Source organism: Pristis pectinata, chromosome 3 (assembly GCF_009764475.1).
Source record: "Pristis pectinata isolate sPriPec2 chromosome 3, sPriPec2.1.pri, whole genome shotgun sequence".
Classification (NCBI taxonomy): domain Eukaryota; kingdom Metazoa; phylum Chordata; class Chondrichthyes; order Rhinopristiformes; family Pristidae; genus Pristis; species Pristis pectinata.
This window is the reverse complement of record NC_067407.1, coordinates 49405017-49430528: the sequence shown is the minus strand read 5'-3', so window position 1 is coordinate 49430528 and position 25512 is coordinate 49405017. Positions and strand designations below refer to the sequence as shown.

At 38.1% G+C, this 25512-nt stretch overlaps 1 protein-coding gene across 1 annotated transcript in view; it reads left to right on the top strand.

Annotated features, from left to right (window-relative positions):
- The window catches only part of camsap2a (calmodulin regulated spectrin-associated protein family, member 2a), a 152764-nt gene extending 132262 nt beyond the window's left edge, over positions 1-20502 (top strand). The window contains 7 exon segments of the mRNA XM_052011124.1: positions 518-2699; positions 4530-4663; positions 5773-5990; positions 6335-6407; positions 9878-9993; positions 11546-11664; positions 12479-20502. Coding sequence (XP_051867084.1) covers positions 518-2699; positions 4530-4663; positions 5773-5990; positions 6335-6407; positions 9878-9993; positions 11546-11664; positions 12479-12781 — 3145 coding nt within the window. The 3' untranslated portion in view covers positions 12782-20502.
- Positions 20503-25512: the final 5010 nt, after the last annotated feature.

The window sequence follows — 25512 nt, the reverse complement described above, 5'->3', positions numbered from 1 at the left end:
CTGGAGTTTAGAAGGATGAGGGGGGCATCTCATTGAAACATACTGAATATTGATAGGCCTGGATAGAGTGGATGTGGAGAGGATGTTTCCAGTAGTGGGAGAGTCTAGGACCAGGGGGCACAGCCTCCGAATAGAAGGATGTCCCTTTAGAACAGAGGTGAGGTGGAATTTCTTTAGCCAGAGGCTGGTGAATCTGTGGAATTTATTGCCACAGACGGCTGTGGAGGCCAAGTCATTGGATACATTTAAAGCAGAGGTTGATAGGTTCTTGACTAGTAAGGGTATCAAAGGTTACAGGGAGAAGGCGGAAGAATGGGGTTGAGAGGGAAAAATAAATCAGCCATGATCGAATGGAGGAGCAGACTCGATGGACCGAATGGCCTAATTCTGCTCCTATATCTTATGGTATTTTAGAAGTCATTGAATCTATTTCTGAGGCTAATTATTTTTCGTCAATTTATTTCTTAAAATGCAAATATCTGTTAGTTATAAAGCCTATTTTTGTTTATTTCAATAGATCCTTTCCCCAAGCAGTGTCATTCAATATCCCCTTTGATTCAGACAACAATATTGATTCATCCACAAAAAGCAACCGAACAATAATGAGATCAATTAGTAATGACAGTTTGATTTCAAACATTAACAACACTCCCAAACATTTGGTTAGAAATGAATCTTTGCAGCCAATAAATGGACAGAGCAATGGAACAGAAGAAACTCATCTATCTAATCATGATTATGAGAAGCCAACTAAAGGCTCAGCCAAGAGACCTGGCCCAGCAATGGACACTCTGCGAAGACGCCTCATGCGAGATGTAGTATCAAATGGGCCAAAGGAAAATAACTTTGATGTTGGAGACTATGATAATCACAATGGGCCACCAAGTATTGAAGAGGCTCTACAAATAATTCATGATGTAGACAAGCCTTATCTAGAACTTGAAAATGAGCAACTAGCTGATGGTTTTTTCCTACATGTTAAAAATGCCAATGACATTACTGAAAAGTCCAAAATGAATCAAACCAGCAGCCTAGATTCTATCACAGAAGTTAAGGGTGCTACAAGCCCCTTGACTGATAATACTGAGGCAGACACAGGGATCCATGTTCCATCTGAAGATATTCAAGAAACAATTGATGAAGACTTTTCCTTGAGAGATTACACAGTTAGTATGGATTCAGACATGGAGGATACTTCCAAACTTCATGACTCTGATCTAAGAAGTGATGATCCTAACATTTTAATTTCAAGTTCAAATTGCTTGACTGCAGCTCTACAAGCTGGAAATAGCATTTCTCCTGGTTCTTCAATTAAAATGACCAGTTTTGCTGAACAAAAATTTAGGAAGTTGAACACCCCTGATGCCAGGTTGAGTAGCAGTAGTTCTCAAAAGACTACTCCAGAGAGCTCAGAGCTCTGCACACCAGGTGTGGTCTCAAGTTGCCAGATACCTGAGCTTAGCCCTAACAAAATAACCAGAGATCCTGCTCAGCTGCTAGCATCTGAAATGATTCAGCTTAAAATGAAACTTGAAGAAAAACGTCGAGCCATTGAAGCTCAGAAGAAGAAGGTTGAAGCGGCTTTCACAAGACAAAGGCAAAAAATGGGTAGGACAGCGTTTTTGAATGTGGTGAGAAAGAAGGGTGATGACATTTCTCCACTGAAGGAGGAACCTGGTGGTGAACATGAAGACAGATCTGGGTCTGGTGAGGAGAAAGACTATTTGAAACCTGAGACAATTGGAATGATGGGCAACTCCGCAGATGGTGATAAAGAGGGTGTTCAGTCTTCAACCACTACAGTTGAATCAGAAAAACAAGTTGGCTGGAATTTAAGCAGCCCCACGGAAGAAGCTTTGGGTGATGTTGACATTGTGGAATATAACAGACTAATTGAGAAAATGAATACAGCTTTGCATGCCCTGCAACAAGAGATGCAACGCCTGGCAAACCAGCAGGAATTAATAATGCAGATGAGAGAACAACAGCAACAGCAAGCCTGGGTAATTTCTCCTCCTCCTCCTCAATCATCATCGCCACAAAAACATGTCAGAGAGCTTCGATCTTCTTCACGGTCAACTGGGTCACAATCTCCTTCCCTTTCCTCTTCTGGTGAATCTCCTCGTTCTACTCAACGATCTCCTCAAACTAATCACAGAAGGTCTTCATACTCTCACGTTAAGAACTCAAAATCGAGGCCAAATGAATTGAAGATAACGCCATTAAATCGTGTACTTACACCCCCGTGTTCTGTTGACCGTCTTCCTCACCTCAGGAAGTTTGCTCCTAGTCAGACCCAGACTAGGTCGTTCATTTTCCTAGGGGATGAAGAACCTGAGGACTCTTCAAAAGCAGAATGTGAAAAATCAACTAATGAGGCAGCGGTGCCACAGACAGAGGAAAGTGAAGTGGCAAATGAAAAGCCTTTAAAGGCAGAGAAAGAGGATTGTGAGCAGCCTGTAGAGCCTGAAACTTCACAGGTGCCTGTAGTGCCGACAGAAAGTTCTGGGTCTCTTGCAGACACTCCGACCAAAAGGAAACATCAGGTTGACCGGACAGTCAAGGCAAGCTTAATTGAGGTTTCCCTTTCTGAACTGAAGCTGTCAGAGGAGGAAGCAGAAGCAGATGAAGCAAATAATGGTGATGCTGAAAGGGAACAATTTGAAGAACAGAAATTGTGTTGTGGATTCTTCTTTAAAGTAAGTGACAATTATTTTTTGATTTTTTGGGATTAAAGTGTATAAATTAATATTAATTGAAGCAGGTGAGGGTTGATAGTTTTCACCAAGTTTTTTGGCACTGTGATACAGCTCCAACAGCAACTTCTTTAATCAAGCATCAACTCATGCCTGAAGTTGCTGTGGTGTTTTTGCATGAATAACACTGTTGGTTTTATGATTTTAGTAACAAATGTTGTCTGGTTTAATAATATTTATTGTTTTTCATTTGATTTTATTTGCCTATAATTGTTACAATTACTGCTTATCATTGTGCCATCATTAGCTCCATTTTAATTTCATCTGATATTGCCTGTTTTAAGACTATTTTCAACTGTAAAATCTCAATTCAATTCCACATAATGTAAAGCAATCTCACAGGGAATATTCTTACCAATTTTATAATTAATCATTTCCTGGTTCACGTGCCTCAACCTTTACACTGTTTCCTCACATGATCCACATTCTGTTTGATTTTGTTTTTGGTTAATGCCTGCAGTATTTGTACTGATCTATAAAAGTGAAGAAGTACTCAAATCAATAAGAGCTTTGAGTTCAAATGCATAAGTTCTTCATCTTCATTCAGTCCTTTGCAATGTCTGTTAGAACTGATTAAGAGCTTCAGAATCCTAGGCAAAAAAAAATCTTTTGCCCTAATCTGACAAACCTAAGTGCACAATTAAGGATTTCTCCAATTAATTAATTTCTTTATTTTTAAAAAATCTGGTAAAGAAACATCTTGAACCCCTTCTGTTCTGAACAGCCAATTCCATTCCCATCCCCTATCTTGCATTTATCTGGTATGTTTCTTTTAAAACTAATTACCTATTGAAATAAGTGTTTTGTAAATGTATGGTCAATTGAGCAATCATGACCAAATACAAATTGGGTGATCTGCCTTTCTATGGGCCAATATTCCATTAGGCACTCACTGAGAAGGAACCATTGTATGTTTTTGGGTAATCCTTTCCAATACAATTGTAAATTAATAACTGCTTTTTCTAATTAGGAGCAGTCATTGTTCAAGATTAAAATGGTAAAAAAAAGTTTTGTACTGTTCTCTAGTACCATTTTTATAGGATGAGATTACAAAGTGTTTCCAGTGTTGTATTAACAGTTTACCTGAATGGAGTAGATATCCACCCATCACCATAGTTGGGACTAGGATTTGTCATGAAAAATTTGGGCTTAATCACAAAACAGCCATGCTATAGTTGCTCAAAATCATGGAAAAAATGACCAAAGGGGAATAACTTGATGGGAAGTGGGCACATGATTGTAAGTATAGTTTGTATTAAGAGAATAATTTCAATTTGCCAATTCTGCACCCACATTTTGGTAGCAGTAGTTGAAGAATCAGGACCATAGCACTGACTCCCTTGAGGTATTGTAACTAGGCTAGTTTAAAATATATCAAAAGGGGGAAAAAAACATTTTTCTCAACAGACATGGAAATCATCAAAAATTATAGATGTGAGCAAAAGTCATGGTATCTATTATCTTCATGACCAAATATCAACCTTAATAACAAGAGAATCTTCTCAGGTGAGCTGGTGTGGGTTGGTTAGGCATTAATCCTCACACTCTGTCAATTCTCAGTGTGTCTTCTGGAACCACTGTGTAAAAGTTGAGATTTAATATGATGGGATGACATTTAACATTATGGGTTGAGGTATCTTATGTTTTTGCTAGATGCCCATACTGTGTTCTGGTAAACTGATTTCTTCCAGAATCAAGTAATATGAGCTTGAACTGTTTAAGTGAAATGGAAAGTAAAAACCATGAATTCTTCATGAAACCCTCTTTTTGAAGGATGATCAGAAAGCTGAGGAAATTGCAATGAAACGAGCAGCACTCTTGGAGAAGCGTATGAGGAGGGAGAAGGAAAAACAGATCAGGCAACAGCAGTTAGAAGCAGAGTTGGAAGAGAAGAAGGAAGAAGCCAGGTACCCCATGGTCATAGATTTAACAGGCTTTATAAAATGTAAATGTTTTATAACAATATTTAATTTGAATAACAATACAAAGGGAGTGATTACGGTATAATGTGATGTCTATCCCAAACCATGGGTCACAATATCAACTGAGGCCACATTTGGCAAGTCATGGTGCTTCTAATGTTAGATTCACCTGCCTGCCCCCACCTCTGTCCACCCTCTGTCAGGCTAATTGCTTCCCCAATCTCAGGCCTTCCTAATCGGATATGAAATCATGCAATGATCTCGTATCCGAGAGAAACGCTGAAAATAAAGTAATTGTTTATTAAACTATAAAACTGTGGAAGTTGTTGTTCAAATTTGTAAAAACCTGCTACAGATCTATTGCTACAAACAATACTAACTAATAACATTTAAAAAAAGAAATTCAAGGAGACTAAACATTTAAAAAAGAAATTCGAGGAGACTATTTCCTTTGGAACCATTGGAAGGTTTCAGTTCTTTACTCTGCTACCAAATGATTTAGCTGTGTAATGGGCTGTGCTTGTATCAAGGCACACAGTAATTATGTTCATTGTAGCATTGATCAAGTAGATCTAATTTCCACAATGCCTTAACTTTTGCTTTTTTGATTCAAAAGATGGAGAACTGTATTGAATGCAATGGAAAAACTAGACAACAGCAGACCATTTCAGGAAATTTTGACCTACCATTAACAAATATGGTGTTAACTTCAGCTCAATGGTAATGGTTTCATTTCTGAATCAGAAGGTTCAAGTCTTCAGATGTCTTCACATCATCAAGGCTGACCCTTCTTTTAGTAATGAAAGATTGACATACTTTTGGAAATGACATCTTTGGCACGAAATGTTAAGACAAAGCTTAATCTTATTTCTTGGGTATGAGATCCCATGGTAGTTTTTTCAAGGAAGGTGGAATACAAGGAGCATTTAAAAAATGCTCCTTGTAAATATTATTGCTGCTTTGCAGTATCCATATTGGCTGCTGTGTTTGCTTGATGAATTGCTCAATTCAGAAGTGTGTGGCACTTTGAAGTCTTAAGGTTGTGAAGAGTATGCTTGTAAATGTGAGTGCATTATATCTCAAACATTCCACAGACTCAGAGCTGAAGAAGAGCGACAAAAGAAGGAAGATGAAAAGTCACGCAGAGAGTTCATTAAACAAGAATATCTAAGGAAAAAGCAGTTGAAACTAATGAAGGACATGGATAATGTGATAAAGCCTCGACCTACCAGTCTAAAACTGAAGAAAGCTCGTCCGAGGTCTTTCCGAGAGGATCCATCAAGTCCACGAACACCTGTCAGATCATCAGCAGGTAACTAATAGCTTTTTTAATTAAGGACTTTTTTTTTCCTTTGGAGATTCTGTCAATTACTTGTAAATCATTTTCTGAGTTTCTGAATGTCATTGGATGCAGCTCCAATATAGAAGAGATAATACGTCACACAAAAAAGGCTATAAATGCACAGAAGATCCATCAGTGTCCTGGAGTGAAAAGATGGGTGTAATAATGGGTTTTGCATTCAAATTTCTCTCTCTCTCTCTCGTCTTTTTTTGTTACAGAAACCAGTGAATACTACTTTAAACAAGTAAACCATTAAATTTGCTGCTTACCTATTTGATGTTTGTGCAAACTCATGTGTGCTCACTGTTTTCCAGTGTCCTGCCTATCTTTGGCATCATTGAACACAGCAGATGCCGACAGTGTACATTCAGGAAAAAAATCTCCCAGGTAAGAATAATCACACTGGACACTTAATTCTTTAAAGTTAAGACAGTTATTTGCCTTAATATTTGGGGAACAGATTTTAGTAGCTCTATGAAAATGGGTCACCTGTCCTAATTTGCCCACTTGCAGCTTGGCATTTAATTTTGTTTGATTGAGGCTCTTCTGATGCTTCTTAGAACTTTTTCACAATGCTGACATCACTAAGTAAATGTTTGCTTTTGTTTAGCAAAGAGATAGATTTACCTGCTCAGGTATAACTGTTTTTACTATTTAGAACACTACATCAAAATATTCACCTAATCCCTGAAGTGGACTTGTGAAAGAAAATTTGTCTGAACAAATGAAGAATATGATGTCACAAAGAAAGACAGCCATATTACTGACAGCAATCACTTTAATCATGAAGTTTGGAAAATATCTTAAATTCTCGGAAGCAGATAAATATCAGGTCAAGCAATTGGAATCTTATAAATATTAAAACAGAAGCCCTTGTGCCATTTGACACAGATGTCCATGCTGGGTAACTTATACATCTCTTTTGGTCGAAAGCTGTGTCGATGAAAGCATTTCAGTTGCTTATTAAGCACTTCTTAAATCTGAGGCCTTTTGCATCCTCCACACTTTTGAGTGTGTTTCAGATCCCCCACTACTCTTCAGATGTAAGTAGCTTATGCTTATCTCCTCTCTAATCCTTGCCTAAAATCCTTGTCCCCTGGTTTTTGACCTCTCTGCTAAGAGAAATGAGTCTTTTCCCCCACCCCAAATCCTTCCCTCACCTTGAATAGGTCTTTTATAATTTTATTTATGGCAGTTTGAATTTTCCCTGGCTTCCTTTGTTCGAAAGAGAACTAATCCAGTGTAACTAATCTCTCTGTGTATGTAAAAACACTGGGACTATCATAGGGAGAGATTTCATTTACGCCAATGTTAACTGTGGTGCCATCAGTGTGAAACATTTAAATGGCACAGTATTCCAAAACTGCATTTGGGAATTTTTTTTTAGCCAGTATGCAGCAAGATGAGTGGACAACTCAATTCATTTGCACTAGGACCAAAGCAAAAAAAGACTGGAAAATTATTTTGGAGCCACAGTCACTTCCTGCCTTGTCTATTTTAAGAGCCTGGGATGCATTTTATCTGTGTTGGTGATTTGAGTTGCATGTTCTCTCTCATCATATTTTGTGCATTTTTCTCTCAGTAACAACTGGTGAAGAAACTTAAATACAGAAAAGCAAAATTTTTAAGTTGTAGTTAGTCATCAGATTCTAAATGTCCCATTGTTACCTTATGGTTGTTCAAGAGAACAATATAATTTTTTTTATATCAAAATAAACTTTATAATAAAAAACAAACTATATACAATTATAAAACAGTGAAAAACTTTACATTCTTGTACAGATCATTCATTAGTGTTACCTTTTTATATTAAAAAAAACACACGTGTGGCTCCCTGGAGGCTACCCAGTCCCATATTTACAATATTTAAGAGCTTTCTCGCCTGACCCCGCCCCTCCCTCTCCAGTGGCAGAAGAACTCTAAACTGTAGTCCTTCCCCACCAAGCCTTTGCATTGGCTGCACCCAGCTTCAGTGCGTCCCTCAGCACGTACTCCTGCAGCCTGGAATGTGCCAGTCGGCAGCATTCCCCTACGGACATCTCGCAGTGCTGGAAGACCAACAAGTTTCGGGCTGACCAAAGGACGTCTTTCACCGAGTTGATGACCTTCCAGCAGCAGTTGATGTCCGTCTCTGTGTGTGTCCCCGGGAACAGCCTGTAGATCAGAAAATCCTCTGTTACGCAGCTGCTGGGGATGAACCGTAACAAGGACCCTTGCATCTTTTGCCGCACCCTCCTCGCAAACCCACAGCCCGCAAAGAGGTGGGTGACCGTCTTGACCCCAGCACAGTCCTCCTGGGGGCAGCGCGCGCTGGGAGTGAGGTTCCGACCATACAGGAAGGATCTGACTGGGAGGGCCCCTCTCACTGCCAGCCAAGCGAGGTCTTGGTGTTTGTTGGTGAGTTCTGGCGATGAGGCGTTCTGCCGGATGGTCTGGACAGTCTGCTCAGGGAACCACCCTACAGTATCCATTGAGTCCTTCTCCTGAAGTGTCTGCAGGATGTTCCGTGCTGACCACTGCCTGATGGACTTGTGGTCAAAGGTGTTGGTCTGGAAGAACTTTTTCACGAAGGACAGGTAGTGCGGCAACGTCCAGCTGACTAGGACGTTGTGTGGCCACGAGGCCAGGCCTATCCTTTGCAACAGCAGGGACAGGTAGAACCTCGGTACATAGTGACACTTGGTGCCCACGTACTTGGGTTTCACGCACAGCCTGATGCAGCCACAGACGAAGGTGGTCATCAGGATGAGGGCAACATTGGGGACACCTTTACCCCCATTGTCCAGGGACTTGTGTATGGTGACCCGTCGGACCCGCTCCATCTTGGATCCCCAAATGAACCGGAAGATGGCACGGGTGATTTCCAAGCTGGAGCAGCGAGGAACAGGCCACACCTGCACCAAGTACAGCAGCCCTGAGAGCACCTCGCACCTGATGACCAAGTTCTTCCCAGTTATCGATAGGGAGCACCGTTCCCACAGTCCCAGTTTCTGCTTCACCTTCCCAATCTGCTCCCACCAATTTTTGTTGCACGCCCCAGCTCCTCTGAACCAGATTCCCCAGCGCCTTCAGGTAGTCAGGCCTGACGGTGAAGGGGACGTTGGATCAGTCGGTCCAGTTGCCGAAGAGCATGGTCTCACCCTTCGCGTGGTTAACTCTGGTCTCTGATGCCAACTCAAACTGGTCGCAGATGCTGATCAACCTGCAAACTGACCTTGGGTCTGAGCAGAAGATGGCGACGTTGTCCATGTACAGGGAGGTTTCCACCTGGGTGACGTCACCCCTCTGATGCTCTCGTCCTTCCTGATGGATTTAGCAAAGGGTTCTATACAACACACAAACAGGACAGGGGAGAGAGGGCAGCCCTGCATGACTCCAGACTTAGTGGGGAAGCTGTCTGTTTCCCACCCATTGATTTGGACTGCGCTACAGCTGAGAACAATATAATCACCTGACTACTCTTAAGGGGAAATAATTTCAATTAATTACATTAGAGGGCTGAATTCTAATAAGTTATACACTTAAGAATGCATCTGAAACATATGGCGACCTGCTGAAAAGGTCAACATAGAATGTCTCAATGTTTCGCAATGTTAGCAACTCTGCAACCCATCCTATCAAGGGCAATCTAAGAAGTTGCGTAAAATTTATCGCATTAAGCACCATGCTTGATGATCGTTGTTTCATGGACTCAGTGCGTTACGATGGAGAAAGGAATAAAGGATAATAAAACTTCAGCACATTGGATTACTTTTCACTGCAATGGGTTATCTGCCAGTTGCAATGTAGTGCATTAGATAGTTAAAATGTATGCTGTACTGACTGAAGATTTTTCTTTTCCCAATTTAAATATCCAGGACAGAATCAGTTGATGGATTTATGTCACCAGGTTGTTCTGCCAATCGGAATGGTGAAAAAGACTGGGAGAATGACTCAACAACTTCATCGGTTGCTTCTGCAACAGAATACACAGGTATAGAGCTTGGTAATATTTTCCCATCGCAGCCTTTTACTTTCACCCATTCAACATGTAAACAGGTTGTCAATGTGAGCTTGCAGAGAATCACACAGAATAAGTAGCCCAGAACAGGATACTTGACTCAATTGATCAAACATTAGCTGTCCAGGCAATTCCACTCATAAATCGTACTGTACAATTAGATAAGCAAAGAACATCCCCATCCTCAAATAATGGTGCAGCCCAGCACTAGTAGAAAAATTGCAAATACTTCATTTTCCCTTGTCTTCAACTGGAAGTGCAGAGTGGAATAACCATCTCTGCCACCTTCTGAGGTCCACTCCATCCCTTTAGCCAGTCTTCAACCACAATGATGTCAAGAAACAGTTGAGTGCACTGAATACAGAAACTAGTATCATCTCTGACAATATGCTGGCTTTGGTACTTGTGATCCAGAACGAGATGCATCTGCTACCAACCTTTCAGTAAGGTTGCATATCATTGTGCAATGTTATCTGGCTATGTTCTGTCCACAAAAAGACAAATTCAATCTGGCCAATTACTACTCTATCAATCTACTCTTCTTATTAGCAATGTGACAGATGATGTTCCTGATAGTCCGGTCAAACTCAACTTGCCAATAACCAAAACTCAAACTGAGTTTGAATTCCATCAGTGCTACTCGGGTCCAGTCCTCCTGAAGGCCTTGGTCCAAACATAGACAAACGGTATGAATTCTAGAAAAGAAGAAAAAGTAATAAGTGACTGCCTTTGAGTTCAAGGCAGATTTGAGCTAGTTAGCATCATGCCGCTCTGTTATTTCTTCTTCCTTCAATGGCTTCAAAGATGTCAGATGTGAGAATATTCCTTTTTGATTGAACATCGTTCATTACCATACATGTACTAGGTGATGACCATCTCCCTTTTTAAACAGAGTCTAAGCACTTCCCCTTTTCATTCAACTAACATTGCCAAAATCCCCCACCTTGCTTATCCTGGGGCTGGATTGGGGGAAATGGGGTGGTTAAAGGTGGGAGAAAGATTAAATTATGGTGTCAGCATTGATCAGAAATATTAACTGGACTGGCTACCCAAAAACTGTGGCCTTGAGCAAGGCAGAAGTTGGCATTCTTCAGCCAGTGGGTCACTTTCTGTCTTCCAAAGTCTTCCCATTATTGACAAAACACAAATGAGTCTCTTTGACTAGATTAATTTAACTTCAAAAATGTGCCTGAGACAAAAGGTAGCCTGCTTGAACAGATGCCCATCATCCACCTTAACAATTCATTTATTTCACATCCAACACGGCATAACTGTAGAACAAATGGTCTGCAAAATGGACTGCAGTAACTCACCAAGGCTTCATAGACGTTTGCTCCCATAGTTACAGCCTGTATTATCTAGCAGAACAAAAGCAGTATTGTTCATGAAACGCTAACACCTACAAACTCTCCTCCGAAATGCACACCAACCTGACTTGGAAATGTATCCAAGTTGTCTTGTGATTAGAGAGGAGACATTTGATTTTGTTCTTTTGGAGCATGAATTTGTCTGTTTACTTTTGCAGGACCAAAATTATACAAAGAACCCAGTGCAAAATCTAACAAACATATAATTCAGAATGCAATTTCCCACTGCTGTTTAGCTGGAAAAGTCAATGAAAATCAGAAGAACAAAATACTTGCGGTAAGATTGGAATTTCCAATTTCTTATCGGGTAATGCTGAAGTTAACTTTATTTTACATAGCAAAAGGGTGTAGATATTTTAATAGCTCAAACTCCTGGGTGCAATAGCACTGTGATTAACTTACTGGACTAGCAATTTGGAGACTTGAGTTCAAATTCTACTTACTTCTAAACTAATAGATTTTGAAATGGAAAAATTGAACTGGTATCAATGATGCCATCAAATACTCGATTATCATTTTTAAAAAAAAAACTTTCTGCTTCTCTAATTTCCAATAGAGAACAGGCTTGTATGTAGCTCCAAACTCGCAACAATACACTTGACGTTTAACTACTCTCTGAAATGGCCTCGCAAACCTCTCAGTTCAAGTGCTAGCATTGCTATTGACATCCACATTTCCCAGATGAACTAAAGTAGTGCATCAAACTCAAATGGAGTCTTCCTTGGTCATGAAAAAGCTTACTCATGTTACTGAGGATCACCATAGTGTGAAAAATCCAACGAGTGGAGTATGCTATATATTGTTAAAGTTTGCTATTTCCCATGATTTATCTTTTTCAATTTTGCTCTATCTGTCCTCTTCTGTATACAGTCTTTGAATTGAAAATCTTCAAACTACACCTCCTGTGCCATTTTAGTTAAGGCATATATTTAGTTTAGTGTGAGGACAGCTTCATCTTAGTACAAAGACCATTGCTCTCTGTGTGACTTTCCCTCACTGTAACTGTATGGAGAGTTGATCAATATTTTTATAATATATTCAAAGGTGCTTTCATTAATTTATTATTATAGTTATATTTTTTGTATTCTTAGGAAATGGAAAATTCTGAAGCTAATAACTTCTTGATCCTTTTCCGGGATGCCGGTTGCCAATTCCGGTCACTCTATACCTACAATCCTGAAACTGAAGAAATCATTAAGTTGGCGGGAATAGGACCTAAAAACATTGGAAGGAAAATGATTGAGGGACTCTACAAGTACAACTCGGATCGCAAGCAGTTCAGTCGCATTCCTGCCAAATCATTGTCTGCCTGTGTGGACGCAATTATCATCCACGGCCATCTGTGGCAGCATAAAAGACCCAACACTCCCAAAAAGCTCACTCCAAGGTCCTAGTAAGGACAGCCATCATGAAAATAGTAATGGCATTAAGCAATTGCACTTCATCGTAACTGCCTGAGGACAAGGGGTTTTCTAGTTACCCAGAGCATTCCTTATGTTTATAAATTTGATCTGTCTAGTACATACAATTGAAACTGGACACCCAACTCCGCTCTCAATATGCACAACTGGAATGTATAGGTTAAGGGTCTTAGATGGACATCACTGTTACAATTAGAGGTAAAGTGATTCATTGTAAAAAAAATTTTTAGCTTGATCATGCAAATTGACAATTTGTAACATCACTACCATAACTCGTTGTTTGGTACACTGGAGAATCATTAATCTGAATGATACATGTTTAGTCAGTAATATTTTTTTGCCTTCGTCACATTTTTTATGTTTTTACAACTGTCATACAATTTGACTCATGTTTTAAAGGGTAGGTCTTTTATATCATTCAGTCTTTAATGTTTGTTGTTCTTCAGTATTAGCCATATCTGCATAAAGGGGCTGATGTTAGCTGATTAGTGCAAAAGGGTGCTATATTGCATTGATTTACTTAAATACAAAGCTACTTGCCTGATACTGATCCAGAATATATGTTTGAAGCAGGTTTTATAACAGTATTACAAGTTAACCCAACAATCTTCGGTTTTCAGTGTTAGAAGTACAGCATCATTGACATGACAAGGTAGAAATTTGTCCTCTGTTGCAGGCAATAAAGCCATGCGTACTCACATTTGGCTCCATTGACGTCAGTGGAACTGAATTTCTGTAAGTAGAGTACAACATGTACTAGTATATTGTGATGTGGGACGAATTTCCACTCTAGTGCTTTAAAGCTATGGCAAGAATCCTTAAAATCTGTGCTGGCAATCCCAGTGCTTCTGCTATAGGTTTGCACAACAGTAGTCTTGCAAGGGAATGGTGTTTGCTTCCTGCTTCTGCTGTTTACTTGATTTTAATAGCCACAGGGTACCCTGTAAATCCAGAAGGGATAGTGATAGTTATTGTACGGTGAGTAATGAATAGACATAGAGGCTAAAATCTAACACCAGATCAGTTGTAGTGGCACTAGACAAGATAAGTTGACTTGGAAAAAAATAATGGAAATGGTAAAGGAAGTAGACTTTTTAATTGTTTTAATTCCATAGTTAGACAAGTAGTTAGGCTAATGATCCTTGTGTGTCTTTATTGAGTGGTATAAAACTAACAGCTAGAGAAACGTAATTCACATTCCCATCTTTTGAGAACTCATTCCATTTGTGAATCACGTGCATTAAGTGTTGCCATATTCTGGCTAATTTTAGTTTGTTGGAAAGTAACACCATATTGAGATTAATTTAAGTATTTTTTTGTGCACCACTGAAATTGGAGGCCATGCATTGTGGTGACAAGCCATCTGCCATTCCAAGATAAAAACAGAAAATGCTGGAAATGCTCAGTTGATCAGACTGGATTTGTGGGAAGAAAAATAGAGTCAATATTTCACGTCAAAGACCCACGATTGTTCTGACAAAGGACCTTCAACCTGAAACATTGATTCTGTATATCTTCCCATACAAATACTGCCAGAGCTGCTAAGTATTTCCAGTATTTTCTGTTTTTATATTAGATTTAGATTTCTGGCATCTGCAATTTTTATTGATTTTCATATGCCATTCCGTATTGCTCTGCTGTTGTAATGTCTAAAATGGGCTGCTCCAGAATATTGTGGAGTACTAATTTATAATCTTCTGTTTCTGCTGCACAGTATGCCTCGCCGTCATTCCTGAAAAATGTAAATTCTATTTGTTATTTTTTTGCCTGGTGAGCAAATAGCACACGACTACTCTCACACCCACACCCCCAGCCAAAGAAAAGTCTTACTGCGTTTTCTTCAGCTATATGATTTTTACTCTATCACCTACTTTCCCTGCTAACAGAACTTGTTAATTTCCATATAGTATAATTCTTTTAGTGGAACTGCTTTCTAAGCACACTATCTAGGTGTTTCTAAAATGTAACCCATTGTATAAAGTCTGATCTTTAATACTGTTCTTAAATTTTCATTTTTAATTTTATAATGCAGAGCAATTAGTTATTTAAGCTTTTAACGTTTTTATTTCTGTTGTCAACATATGCATCTTGAGAATTCATGGTACTTTCCCCTTGATTGGGTTACCCTGGCCATTTTATTTCCTTTCTGTATCTTGGCCCATCCTGATGAATGCCCTTTAGATTCCTCATGCTGTTTTGGTTTTATACATCTGGTATTAGTTTGAGATCTTGGTTTATTTCATTTTATGACCACGACACTTATCACCCCTCTTGACTGTCATGTTTCTATTCTATTTCCCCCTTCCTTCAATCTCCTTGCCATGTCACATGACTCCCACCTGCCCCATATAATAGTTATATCTCTCCCTGTATGTTTTCATGTGATATCCATCTTTTCCAGAGCCCATAATGTAGACATTCTCTGCCTCATTCCCTTGTGTTTCTGTGTTCGATTCATGTTCCCGCTCTTTTTTTTTCAGTCTGATTGTATTTGGAATCTGACTAAGAAATATAAGAGACGGCATCTTGATTGAATTGATTTTAAAATATCACTGTAGCAGACCTTTTGTGAGATTTCATGCACCCTTGATCTTTTAAATTCTTAGAACTGCTTGAAAAAGCTATGATTTGCTCACACATGCATGAAAACTCAGTACTTTCTTCTATAAGACTTGTTCCTGGTCTGACAAGGTATTTCTGTGCCATATACCCTTTCTTGAGATTATCTGCTCACTCACATGTACCAGTATTGCTGCTCATGATGATGGGAAGATTTTACTGGTGGTCATTTCTTGAGTAGCTTTATATCTTTTCAGCAGTTTATTGGAGCATCTGGAAACCATTGGAATGCTATTCGGACAGGTATACATTTTCATGGCTTAGTTGATCCTAGCTTTTGTCCTCCAGCACTCACTTTCCCTCTCCGGCTTCTTTTGCCTGCCTTTCTATCAGACTTTTGTTTGGTTTTTCTATAAATAACTTGAGCAAATCTTCCTTGTTGCACAGTAGTTTATGAAAGTCTGCCATGTATATGGGTTATCACAAACAGAATTATTTTAGGATTAACAACAAAGATAATTGCTGAAATGGTACTGGTATAATAAAATTCTAGACTTGACTCCATAGTGGAGTTTACGATCATTTGGCCAGTTGGATTGTTAAAATGGTTTGTTTTACACTTTTAAGTTCTCAATGCCAGCAGATCCTGGCAATTTCAATCACATGAAATTCTGCCTCCACCCATCAATTTTTTTATATAATTATGTAATTGCACATAATACAATAAGGTCTATTGAGATGTTATATTAAAATGTACAGTGTTGAACTTTTTTTAAAAAAATAAACGTTAGGAATCTTTCTGCTTTTCCATCTTGCCATTATTTTCCTTATTGCTGTTTTTGTTTAATTTTACATTGCCTATTTTCTACATGTTATCTTTATCTTTCTTAAGTATCCTAAATGCCCATTATCCTGCAGTAGTCCATTTTAACAACCAAATCAGTAAAATCAAACATTTTGAAAAGCTGTTAACCAGGAGAATGAACATTGAAAGTTTGAATTAGTTGCTCTAATTTCTTAAAAAATAACTTAAAATTTGAGTTTTTGACTGAAAGTAAAAATGGCCCATTCAGCGAGGTAACCATTTGGGAGACTAGATGACAGATTTTAAGGAAGATGAATAATTTGTTTCTAAAAGTGATTATTTTTACCTAGGAGCCACATCAGCACAATGAGGAGGTGCTTGTAGAGAGAGACAGAGCATGTGAAATTTTTAATTTGTGTTGAACATGATTAGTGCAGCATTCTGTAATGCTGAGATTATATTTGCGCTTTGCTGTTTGCATTTCCAACTCATTGCTGTCTTCCATTTCCAGCATTTTTGTAGTGATGTTTTCTTTTGCTGCAGTTTTAATCTGCAGCACATGCACAGTAATTTACAGGTTCTCATAAAATGCTGGTTATTTACCTACTACCTATTTTTGCCTGAAACCAGGAGTCATTGGTTGTAGATAGAATAGGTTTAGGTGGACATGTGTGCAAGCAACAAGCTTTAGAGCTACTATCCTGTACAATCTATTTAAAATCAACTGGCAGTGTTCAACTGGAGAGGTTTCATCAGGAATTCATTTTTACCTTTTAAAGGATTAATGCATTGCTTTCCAAGAGTTTGTTCCCCAAGGGTAACAGGGAAAAGAATAGTAATGGGACAAATCAAAGTTCTTACATTTTGGCATCTCAGTAAAATTTGAAACTATGTGTGGCATTGATTCTCTTTTTAATATAAATTTGCTTTTAGAAGTCGTACTATCAATGGATATGATTAAAGGCTACAGTTTTGGAACTGATCACAAAACATTTTGGGAAATCTGCTACTTCGTTATGGATGATGTTATTATCATTCAGACTCTGGCAGGAACGTGGTCTCCAAACCGACCACTTCCCACATTTAGTAACCTAGACTTTGTTTCTTTTTGTTTGTCCGTGCATAGTTATCAAAAGCGAAATGCATTGGGTTGGGTGGAGTCTGTGATAGTAAGAGAAATCTCTTAAACCTTCCTTGATCATAATACTTGTTTCCTGTGGAAATTCCCACTGCCAAATCTGATGTTCTACTTTCTAGGAATATTTGGAAGGAGGCAGAAAGGTGAAGGGGCAACTTGCACACTGGTGTATCTTATTAACCGATGTACATAGTGGTAAATTTTCCCAAAATATGGGTTACAACATCAGCTGGGTTTGCATTTGGCCCCCAGTGTCGCCTTGCACGTTAGAACTCTTGCCCACCTAGTGTTGGACCAGTCTTTCTGATGTGCTGGATTAGCTTCCTAACTCTTGCTGTCAGATCATATCTCCACTCCCACTCCCTTGACAGTGAAGGCCTACAGCCCCAAGTTCTTCAAACCTTGCAATCTGGACAGCAAGTTTTCCCAGACTGGGTTATGAAAAGATGCTGGATGTTTTACAAGAAAAGCATTTTTTCTAAAAGTGAAGATTTCCCCTCCAAAAAAGGGAGCGATTTCACACAGGTGCTTGACAGATTTTACAATGACTGGCAATTTCTTTGCTTACAATTGCTTTGGTTTTTCTAATTTTATTTCTGTTTTTCTGCAAACATCATGGTTTCAGCATGCACATTCTGCTTGCAACCATTGTCACAGACCCTCACCCCAAGTTTGGAAAGCTTGCTGTGGTTTGAGGGCAAAAGGGAGGTACTTTTTTTTATTTATATATATATATATATATATATATATATAAATATAAATAAAAATGTGTGTGTGTGTGTTTAGAAATAAATAATTTAGATGCTGTTGAGGAAAATCATGTTGCATATTCATCCTTTATTTCCTATATTCACTTAAATTAATTATGTCAGCAAACCTTTAGGTTTATTTTTCCAATCCAGCCCAATCATACAAAAACTACAGATCTGGTGATTTAAAATTTGGATTTCCTCTTGAACGATGGGATTTATCTGGCATTGCACTGATTTTTTTCTAACATATGAATAATATTTGGAACAGAATAATTTGAAGATTTTAAATTTTGCATTAACTTATGTGGCATTATTTAACATAGGGCAAAGGTGTGCTGCATTGAACTAAGCAGAATGGTAAAGTAATATCATCAACGTTGCAGTGTCAATGAAATTTAAATGGGCTTAATATATATAATATATTCTAATTTCATGCTTTAAATATATTGTTTTGTGGATAAGGAAATGCATGCTGGTAGAAATAGAAAAGCTGTTTCTGTTTTTTTTTTCTAGTTATGTCCTGTACTATGTGATATAACACCAATAACTTCCATATAATTTCAGAAATGCTGCCCTGTTGTCCAGCAGTAAGTAAAAACCTTCAGGTGAAGACACAAACTCTTTGATTCATGCACTGAAATTGTCAGCCAAAATTCTGGTTTCACCTATGTGAAGCGTTTTAAAATCTCAAACTGCATGTTCTCAGCCTGGCTGATAATTGTGCTGCCACAATCATTGTAGCAGGGAGGAAGGGGGAAAGCTTTTTAATGCTCTCCAGTTACAGTGTGTGATCTGAGATAGTGATTGTGTTGATTTTTCCCCCACCCTTTGCGATTTGCTTGACCATTGCCCAAATGTAGTCAACTTGTCTGCCAGTTGAAATGCTATACATGCTAGACAAAGGATGCACAGTGCTTCAGCATTTTAGCAGTTAGTGGTTTCTCTTCTATTTGCTCAGAGGCTTTAAATCCTTTAGATATGAAATTAATATGCAAAACATGTTTAACATTTAAATCTAATTTATGCATTTGTTTTGTACTTTTGTTAACTGTATGCAAAACCCTAGTTATGGACCTCACCTATGGTCAGTAACTGAGAGTCTTGTTTAATTTTGGAAATTGCAATAGGTGACACTTCATAATACTGTCTGCATGTTACCAAAGTTGAGGTTGTATGTAATGCATAAACTGTGTATTGATTTGTATAAGTGAGCATGTACATAAAACCAATATTAAGAGTTTGCTTTGATCAGCACATTTTGAAAGTTAATCATATAGCTCCAAACCCATTAATAAAACTCCTGGATGGCAATTGTTTTTCAAAGAATAATTAGTGCCATGAATCAAATTTGATTAATACTTTCAGGAACTGGATTAAAACAACAATTATCCAAACCTTGGAATACTTGTGTCACAACGCAAGTTACAAAATACAATAATTTATGTTCTTTCTGTCTTTACATTTTCCTCTTCCTGTAGAGTGTCTTATTTTTAGCATTTTTTGATGTTTGGAATAGTTACAAGTAACCTCCTCTTGGATCTCTAGTCCAAAATCATTCAATTACTGGGTGCCAGAGGTATTCAGGGTCATTTTAAGATGTCTCCTCTTTTGATGTCTGTGCATCATTTTGCTGTTTATGGGTGCCCAGATCTGGATGTTAGTGCATATGTGCCACCAAGCAATATTGTTTCCTATTGTTAAATGTTTATTATATTTAATAAACACCTTTCAAAATAACTTTCTTTTTAAAATGTAGGTGTCTGAACCAAAAGCAGTAAATAAGAGGTTTAGGAACAATGAACTGACAAGGGGATAAGCCTTTGCATTACTACTGCAGTTCCCATATATTTGATCATTATTGTACTTGGAGGATGCTTGAGCAGTGTGTTCACAAACAAGAATAGTCACTTTTAATTTAATGTTATTGGTCAATAATTTTATTTTTTGAATTATAGTCGAGGAAAGGAATGGAAAGACGTATATGTCCATGCCTTGGACTTGTAGCTTTTTTGCTCAATTACAGTCGTTATTGGAAAAGCTCATTTGGGGATAGTGTGGTTTTCCATCCAGTCAGAAACACTGGTGCTTTCATCATGGCTTTATTTATAGAATATGAAATATATTTGTTTCTCCAATTAAAGTAATGTTGGGAGTCATTAAGTTACTGAAACCTTCCTGGTTTCTCTCTTTGGAGTTTAATCTCGGTTGACTGTTACAGAAAGTTTTGGCTGTTTAAAGCCAGAATGAACTATTGAATTTTTCTTAGCCTTCATTGCTAAATGTACAGTGTGTTCTATGTTCAAACTTGATGATCTGTCCACTTTAATGGAGCTCTGCTTCAATTTATCAGATGCTGTGCTGTCTAATTCTGTCATGCCATCATTTAGTTTGCTAGATACTAGTACTGTGGAATATTTTTTCTTTGAATAAAGTAAATAAAGCATGACATCTTGGAGATTATTTGGTCTTGTTTGGAGAGCATAAATTATGAGTGTGGAATATTCTGAAGAATACACTTTAGCTCTGTGTTTCCCTTTGTTCTGTATTTAGATTTACTCAGATTTAAACATTCATTTAATTTACCCATTTCAAGTTAATGCTGCAGCATAAATAATAATTTTCAAATTCTGCCATACAGAATTATGCTCATTGGGTGCCACTTTTTCCGGGTCTTTCAAAGAGTCAGACAATTTGATTACACTACCATTTCCTTGAACCCTTGATTTTTTTTTCCCCTTTGTGCCATTCCATATGAAAATTATGATTTATTCAATCTCCAACACCTTTCCAGACAACGCATTCCAGATTAAGGTGCACTTTTTAAAAATAGTCCTCATCTCAAATCTGATTCTTTTTTGTTCAGCTTTTCTGTCCTTTTGCTCACCTTCCCTTTACTTCTGGAAATACTTTTTTCTTCTTTGCTCTTCTATGATTTTGAACTCTTACTAAATTGCTACCTAAAGGTCAACAACTCTGCCTTTCTAGCCTAAAAATCAATAAAGCACTATATCCCAGGCATCATTCCAGCAAATCTCCTCACTTGATTTTCTATAGGAAGAAAAGAACAGCAAAATGGATTTATAAATTAAAATATTTTTTCAGAACACATTTTTCTTTGATCTTTTGAAACATAAATGAAAAGTTTGCTGTTGAGGCCTAATCTATCATTTGCTAACTTTAGCGCACAATTTTTTTTATTAAAAGCCACATAAGTAATGTGGAAATTAATGGCACAGAGACTGAACATCAAAATGTATAATTTTTGTATTGGTTGATCTTTGATTATACAAAGTCACCAGTGAACCTTGGTAAAGAAACCCACCATTGTGCAGCCTTGGTAAATTAATTGCTGATGTCCTCAGCAAACCATTCTAAATACACTGCGCAACCTTCAACATCCAAAGTTAACAGTGCATGATGTCATTCTGTATTATCTCCATAAATGTGAGTTATTTTATGGAAATTTATAATTCAGTGTCCTCCACTTTATTTTCATAAACTTATTAGCTGTATATAATCGATAATTGTGGCCTGAAGTATTGTTTCATCATCATCATCATGGACTAATGCCGTTGAAATTTCAGTTCCGTCCTTCCACAAAATGTATCTCAAATCCTTCCAATGCATTGTCAGTGTCATTATCCATCATTTATTAATAGTTCATGTTCAATGTCTGCATATTTTTGATAATACAAGATATATCTATTCAACAAATACACGACTTTATGAATTGTGCTGCACTGGAAAGGATTATTAAGTGAGAGCGTTACTGTTTCTGTAGGGGAGTTGGTCACTAGATCTTGAGAGAAGTTCAGATGACAAAGGAGCCCAGTGCATATAATCTATTTCCACACTACCTATACAATGTTGCTGTCTTTCTGCCAGAATGTTACAAATATGCATCATCCTTTTAAGTAAGGAAATGTTTCATGATATCTTATTTTAAATGTGTCTTTCACAGAAATAAACTAGTGTTGTGTTACATCTCCCATATGTTCTCATGAGCCAGCTCTTTGGAGACTGAAGAGCCAGGAATTATGTCATTTTCAGTGATACAGTTAGCATCAATGTAGGTGTCACAAACCAGCAACAAAAGAAACACACCGAGCATGATTCAGTGTTAAAAACTATTTTATTAATCACTACTTATGATAATACGTAAAATAAAAGTAAAAATGTTAGTATGTTAGAATTCAAGAATGTTAAACCTCGAACGTTAACCCCAAAACTAAACTCGTCGTGTGTGTGTGTGACAAAGTCCAAAACTCCCAGTTCCTGAATGGTTCTTAAAGTTCAGTTCCGCAAGCCATAAGGTGAAACATGAGCAAGGGCTTCTTCAACAACCACCGTTGTCTGAAGATAAGATGTAGATGTAGAAAAACATAGAGAGAGTACATACGAAATCCAAATGTTCCACGATGGAACCCAAACGACACTTCAGTGTTTACTCGGTAGTGACTTCCTCACCCCGAAAAGCATCCGAACCGTGGTCGTCCACATACAAATACCTGTTTCCTTCTACAGGTCAGCAACAAAGTGAACTCCACCGGATTACTTCCAACTTCCATACATGGATTTCAGTGGCAAACACAGTTATTGTTTCTCATCCATCGATAGAGAAAACAAGCAGGCTGGTGTCTCTCTCCCTTCTCTCTCTCTCTTTCTTCTTCTTCTTCAACAACGTCATTACGTCCTTTATCTTCTATTGACGTAAGCACGCCCCATACACACATACACACACACTCTCTATCTTAAAGGGACTTTCACTGAGTCCGTAACACCTCCCACCTAAAAAAAAATTTTCCCAAGAAAATTTTAACCGCGCATAGTTAGTAATTTTAATAATTATCATGCTACACAACTACAGACTATCAGATTAGTACAGATACATGCTTCCCATCTAACATCGGGAAAGACAATCAGCAATCACATTATCTTTGCCTTTAATGTGAGTTATCATGAGATCAAACTCTTGCAAAATTAAACTCCAGTTTAACAGCCTTCTGTTCTTGTTTTTGACTCGGCTCAGAAACACCAATGGGTTATGATCTGTATACACAGTCAATGGTTTCTGAGCGGTGCAAACATATACACTGAAATGTTGCAAGGCTAAAACAAGCGACAGTAATTCTTTCTCTATGGTGGAATAATTCTTTTGATGCTCATTAAATTTCTTTGAAAAGTAAGCTACAGGATGGTCAATATCATCAAGGTCACCCTTCTGCAACAACACAGCTCCTGCAGCTTCATCACTGGCATCTACTGCTAATGAAAATGGCTTTTCAAAGTCAGGTGTTCTGAGCACAGGATGGTAGCATAAAATGGCTCTCAGTTTCTCAAATGCTTCTTGACAAGAATCTGTCCAAACAAACTTTACTCCCTTCTTCAGAAGATTAGTTAGGGGAAGAGCAATATCAGCAAAATTTTTACAAAATTTTCGATAATATCCAACCATTCCCAAAAATCTTCTAACAGTCCTCATACCTGTGGGAATAGGGAACTCAGATATTGCTTGAACTTTTACCTGAACAGGAGCTTGCTTGCCTTGACCTACAACATAACCAAGATACGTCACAGTGGCATGGCCAAATTCACTTTTAGCCAAGTTAACTGTAAGGTTAGCCTTGGAAAGTCTTTCAAACAACCTTTCTAACGCAGAGATGTGATCCTCCCATGTATCATTCCCAGTCACTAAGTCGTCAATGTAGGCATCTGTATGTTTTAACCCATGAATCACTGAATTAATCATTCTTTGAAATGTTGCCGGAGCATTTTTCATTCCAAATGGCAAAACATTGTATTCATACAATCCAGAAGGGGTTACAAAGGCTGAAATCTCCCTTCCTCTATCTGTTAATGGAACACACCAGTACCCTTTTAATAGGTCAATCTTTGTAAGAAATTTTGCCTTTCCCACTCTGTCTATGCAATCATCCACTCTAGGAATAGGGTAAGCATCTGACTTTGTTACAGCATTCACTTTCCTGTAATCTGTGCAATCTAACAGTTCCATCAGGTTTAGGTACAATAACACAGGGCGCACTCCAATTTGAACTAGAATGTCTAATAATATCATTTTCCAGCATGTATTTTATTTCCTGATCAACAAGTTTACTTTTTTCCACATTCATTCGATATGGGTGTTGTTTGATTGGTTTTGCATCCCCAACATCAACATCATGGGTAATTATCGATGTTCTGTTTGGAACATCTGGGAACAGATTTTTAAATTTTAAAATTAATTCTCTCATCTGTTGTTTTTGTGAAACTTGTAAATGGTCCAACTTCATTTCAAGGTTCTCCATGATATTTTGGTTTTTTAGTTTTGATGGAACAATATTTGGTCTAAATTGGCCTTCCTCAACATCAACATCAGGCATTCTAGAAACAACCTTTTCACCATCCACCAAGGCCACAACTGAATCCCTCTCATAATAAGGTTTTAGCATGTTTACATGACAGAGTTGGGTTTTCTTGCGTCTATCTGGTGTTTTGATTATATATGTTAGATCAGTCACTCGAGATTCAATAACATAGGGTCCAGAAAAACGAGCTTGCAAGGGATTATTTTGGCTAGGGAAAAATACCAACACCTTTTGCCCCACTGCGAATGTCCTAGGCCGAGCACGTCTATCAAAATATGTCTTCATTCTTATCTGGCTTGTTTTCAGATTCTCTCTCGCTAGCTGGCAGACTCTCTCCAACCGAGTTTTAAATTTTTGGACATAGTCCAACAGACTCAAGTGAACTTCCTCATTAACCCATTGCTCTCTTAACAACTCCAAAGGTCCTCTCACCCTATGTCCAAATACAAGCTCAAACGGACTTAATCCGATTGACTCCTGGATCGATTCTCTAACGGCAAACAAAAGTAAATGGATACCTTCGTCCCAATCCTTGGTGTTTTCAAAGCAATAAGTCTTCAGCATATTTTTGAGAGTAGAATGAAATCTCTCCAGAGCTCCTTGAGATTCTGGGTGATATGCAGATGATACAATCTGCTTTGCTCCCAGCTCATAGACTATTTGTTGAAAAATTTTTGACATAAAATTACTACCTTGATCAGATTGGATTTCTTTTGGCAAACCAAACAAGGTAAAAAATTTTACAAGAGCCTTTGACACCGTCTTGGCCTTAATATTTCTAAGGGGTATTGCCTCTGGAAATCTAGAAGTGGCACACATGATGGTTAACAAATACTGATTTCCAGTCTTAGACTTTGGTAAGGGGCCAACACAGTCCACAATCACCTTCGAAAAGGGTTCACCAAAAGCAGGAATTGGTTTCAAAGGAGCCACAGGGGGATTTTGATTTGGTTTACCTACCATCTGACATGTGTGGCAGGTTCGACAAAACATCACCACATCTTTTCTCAAACCAGGCCAATAGAATTGTTTCAAGATCTTCCCTACAGTTTTATTCACACCAAAATGACCACCCAAAGGCATAC